At 41.4% G+C, this 4,546-nt stretch overlaps 1 protein-coding gene across 1 annotated transcript in view; it reads left to right on the top strand.

Annotated features, from left to right (window-relative positions):
* The window catches only part of ESRRG (estrogen related receptor gamma), a 276,236-nt gene that overhangs the window by 186,768 nt on the left and 84,922 nt on the right, over nucleotides 1–4,546 (top strand). Inside the window, exon 4 of the mRNA XM_015405927.1 lies at nucleotides 1,701–1,811. Within this exon, the coding sequence (XP_015261413.1) occupies nucleotides 1,701–1,811 (111 nt within the window). The remainder of the gene's footprint in view (nucleotides 1–1,700; nucleotides 1,812–4,546) is intronic.

The raw sequence follows: 4,546 nt of genomic DNA, 5'->3' as shown, positions 1-4,546 counted from the left end.
GGCTGTGCCAAGTGGTTTACAAGCATGGACGGCTTCAAAAGGGAATTAGATAGGCATATGGAGCAGAGGTCCATCAGTGGCTATTAGCCACAAGGTATAGATAGGGACTCTGGGGCAAGTGATGCTCTGTCTTCTTGGTGCTTGGGGGGGGGTCAACAGTGGGAGGGCTTCTAATGTCCTGGCCCCACTGGTGGACCTCTTGATGGCACCTGGTATTTTTGGCCACTGTGTGACAGAGTGTTGGACTGGATGGGCCTTTGGCCTGATCCAACATTGGCATCTCTTATGTTCTTATGTTCTTAAGTGGTCTTTGTAGGTCTGCTGATCCCACAGATTGTTCATGGGCCATTGGCCCATGCCAGCCTCCAAGTGGGATCTGGGGATAACCCAAAATTACAGTTCCATCTCCAGACTACAAGATCAGTCCCCTTGCAGAAAATGGATGTTTTGGAGGGTGGAGTCTATGGCATTGTACCCTACTAAGGTCCCTGTCCTCCCCAGGCTCCATCCCCAAATCTCCAGGACTTTCTAAACCTGGACCTGGCAACCCTACCCATCTCATCCCCTGCTGGTGGCCAGGGAGGACCTGGCAGCCCTAGCCCAGTGGCATTTTGACTCGAACATTTTTAGAACAGCGGATCTGCATGCCATATCGAAAACTGCCCAGTTTGAAAGCAATTAACCGTGTGACATGGAGTGGGAAGGTCCTGCTGTTCAGTAGTCTAAAGCCTACTTATGGTGCTCGTTTCACTCTCCTTTGGAACTGTTCCGTATTTTCCTGCTCTAAACTGATGAGGCATGTGCTTTTCCCTCAGAACTGTAAATTGTATTCCTTTACATATGTGTTAACTGAAGGCAAAGAGATGGATACCTTTTAAGGTCTCCTATACCACACTCGGTAATATGCTTCAGAGTGCAGATAGCTATCAGGAGAAGAGAAAAAAAACTGACTTCCCCTCGCTAATTGTTAATTCAGCAGTAGAGCAGGAAAGCTTTAATGTAAGGCATAGCTTTTATCTTTTTTGATGACTTAGGATTCTGTTTTCAGAAATTTGCCGGGCTAATGGGCATGCATTTCGCATCTCTCGGTTACTTTTTTAGTTTCACTTGTATTATACCTACTGATGCACTATTGGAAAATTTCAGACCTTTTTAGCATGCACAACTAAGGTTTTGCTTCTCTGTGAAAGAACCCCATTTTTATTGTTCTATTTTTCTCTCTAAATTAATTTTGGTACCATAAAATGTATACACATTCCATGATGTAACTTGATTGTGATCCGGCAACTTTTTTTCTACTGTAGTGTTTAATATCTTAAGAATTCATGCTATGACCCCCTATAAGCCAGTGCTCAATACACATTCCATGATGTAACTTGATTGTGATCCAGCAATTTTTTTTTCTACTGTAGTGTTTAATGTCTTTAAGAATTCAAGGTATGACCCCCTATAAGCCAGTGCTCAATAGGTAATTGAGTACATCATATACTTTGGCCATTTCCACCTGGGTTATCTTCCCAGGTTCAATGCTTTTGGAAAGTAGTTTTTCCCCCCTGCTTCCCCACAGCGTCATGCACCTCCCGAGGTTTCCCTGGCTTTTCTCTGATTTTTCTCACTGTGTGGGTGGGAAAAATCCTTACATGAAATATTTTCCTACAAATGTGTTACAATGTATCTCTGTTTCTTTATCTCTCTTTTAGGGGTGCGCCTAGACAGAGTACGTGGTGGTCGCCAGAAGTATAAACGCAGAATAGATGCAGAGAATAGCCCATACCTGAATCCTCAGCTAGTTCAGCCAGCCAAAAAGCCATGTAAGTAGCATGTCATTGTTTTCTTGGTGTTTACGCCAGAGGTGGATCTTCATGCCATTAAAATCTCAGTAAAGCAATATCCATTATGTTCCTTACACTGACAATTTTGTAAACTATTCATGTCATCACTGTCTTTTCTTGGAACAGTCAAAGAAAAGATGCTTTTACAGGTGAGAGCTTGCTAATGCACAATTTATGCAGTGCAAATCTTACATTTACAGGTGATCTTTATTTTCAGTGGTACATAAAATGGCTCATGCTGTGATCATTAGTTCATTGAAGCCTCTAGTCTCAGATTTTACAACAAAGTGATTTTTGTAGTTTTCACTAACTAAATGAGTTTGACTGCTCAACCTCCCAATGAAAATACATTAGGAGCCTCATTAATTTATAGCTATAATAGGTTGACACTAGCTAGTATTAGATTAAAATGGGAATATGCCACACTTACAACAAGTATAGGTTTGTAATTGCCTCACTGATGTTCCTGTGGAGGTTTTTTTGTTGTTTTGTTTTATAGAGTCTTAATTTTCTTCTTCCCAGTTAATACTGAGAGAGATATTGCTTTAAGAATTCATGCAGGATTAATGCTAATTCTCAAAAAATGCCTTTCATAAGAATACAAGAGCTGCCCTTCTAGATCAGACCAATGATCTTTCTTTGTTGTCCAAGTTTCTGTTTCACACAGTGGCTAACCAGTTGACCTAGAGGGTCAACAGAACATAAAGGCCAAGGATTTCCTCTCATGTGCCTCCTACAGCTGGTATTCAGAGGTTTACTGTCTCTAGAAATTGAGGTTCCATTCAGTCATCATGGTTAGTAAACCACTGATAGACTTATGGTCCACCAATCTCACAGTCTTACAAATCCACTTTTAAAGATGTCTGTGGTAGTGGTTCTCACTGCATCCAGTGACAATGAATTCGACTATTTGTTGATTGAAGAAATGCTTCCTTTTATTAGTCCTGAATCTATTGGCCACTAACTTCATTGGGTGCACCCAAGTTCTAGTATTATGGAGAAAAAGTTCTCTCTATCCGCTTTTTCTATCCCATGCATAATTTCATAAATCTCTGAAGATAGACTCAGGTGGGCAGCCATGTTGGTCTGAAGCAGCAGAACAACGTTTGAATCCAGTGGCACCTTTAAGACCAAAAAAGTTTTATTTACGGTATAAGCTTCTGTGTGCACGCAGACTTCTTCAGATACTTGTATCTGTACACCAAAGCTTATATCTTGAATGAAACATTCTTGGTCTTCAAGGTGCCACTGGACTCAAACTTTGTTCTTTTTATAAATCTCTCTCATCTATCTCCTTAGTTGACTTTTTATAAACAGGGTAGCCCCAGTCTCTTTAGCTGTTCCTCTTAGGGAAGATGCTTCTACTCTTTATTAATTTTGGTTGGAGGGAGCTGTCCAGAGGCTCAACTGCCCAGCATTCCCCTATTATTTCACTCCCCCCCAGCCCCAGTGCAAAAGTTGTTCCCATCTAATGGCAGTGAGCTGAATTTCTGCCCTTTTCTCAGCTCTGTAACATCTTTTTTTTTTAAGTGACCAGAACTATACACAGTATACCAAGTGCATTTGCATCATCGTTCTATCTAAGGGCATTATAATAGTGGTCAATTTATTTTGAATCCCTTCTCAAATAACTCCTAGTATGGAGTTGGCTTTTCCCCCACTGCTGCTGTACACTGAGTCAACATTTTGATATTGCTGTTCACTACAGCCTGAAGATCTCTTTTCATCCTGATCCCATCAGCGTGTATTTTAAGATTATTTTTGATCCAGTATCATCACCTTCTACTTACCTACACTGAACTTCATTTACTCTCCCACCCATACTTGAAGAGATCTTCTTGTAGTTGGTCACAATCTGCTTTGGTTTTCACTGCGCTGAATAATTTAGTATCTCCCATAAACTTGGACACTACACTACTCACCACCTATTCCAGATAATTTATAAACTAATTAAAGTCCTTGTGGGATCCCACTACTTCCCCCACAGCGAGAAATGTCCATTTACTCCCACTCCCTACTTTCTCTTGTTTAATCAACTTTTCGTGATGTGTCCTCTTATCCCATGACTGTTGACTTTATTCAGCAATCGCAAAAGCCTTTTGGAGAGCCAGTTTGGTGTAGTGGGTAAGTGCGTGGACTCTAATCTGGGAGAACCAGGTTTGATTCCCCACTCCTCCGCTTGCAGCTGCTGGATGACCTTGGGCAAGCCATAGTTCTGACAAGAGCTTTCCTTGAAAGAGCAGTTCTTGAAAGAGCTCTCTCAGCCTCACCTATCTCACAAGGTGTCTGTTGTGGGGAAGGGAAGGGAAAGGAGTTTGTAAGCCACTCTGAGACATCCAAGCCCCTCCGCCTCCTCCTCCTCCTCCTCCTCCTCCTCCTCTTCTTCTATTGGGAGTCCAAGTACATAACATCTGCTGGATCTTCCTTTGAAAATCCTTTCAAAGAAATCCAAAAGGTTGGTGAGGCACGACTTCCCTTTCCTTTTGCAAAGGAACTGATTTTCCCATTGCAGGCTTTGTTACTCTACGTACTTAATAATTCTATATTATTTTTATTTCAGTGCTCTCTCAGGCCGATAAAAAACAAGTCTCGCTTACCACTAATATAACACTAAGAGTTAGAACTTGCGGCTGCCATACAATCTTTGGATCTCCTGGCTATTCTACACACAATGCCATATGATAATTGACTATTTTTAAAAAAATCCTTTTATT

Source organism: Gekko japonicus, unplaced genomic scaffold (genome assembly GCF_001447785.1).
Source record: "Gekko japonicus isolate JY-2015 unplaced genomic scaffold, Gekko_japonicus_V1.1 scaffold279, whole genome shotgun sequence".
In the NCBI taxonomy this organism is placed as follows: Eukaryota; Metazoa; Chordata; class Lepidosauria; order Squamata; family Gekkonidae; genus Gekko; species Gekko japonicus.
Note: the sequence above shows the minus strand (reverse complement) of the source record. Positions and strands in the feature narration are given on the sequence as shown.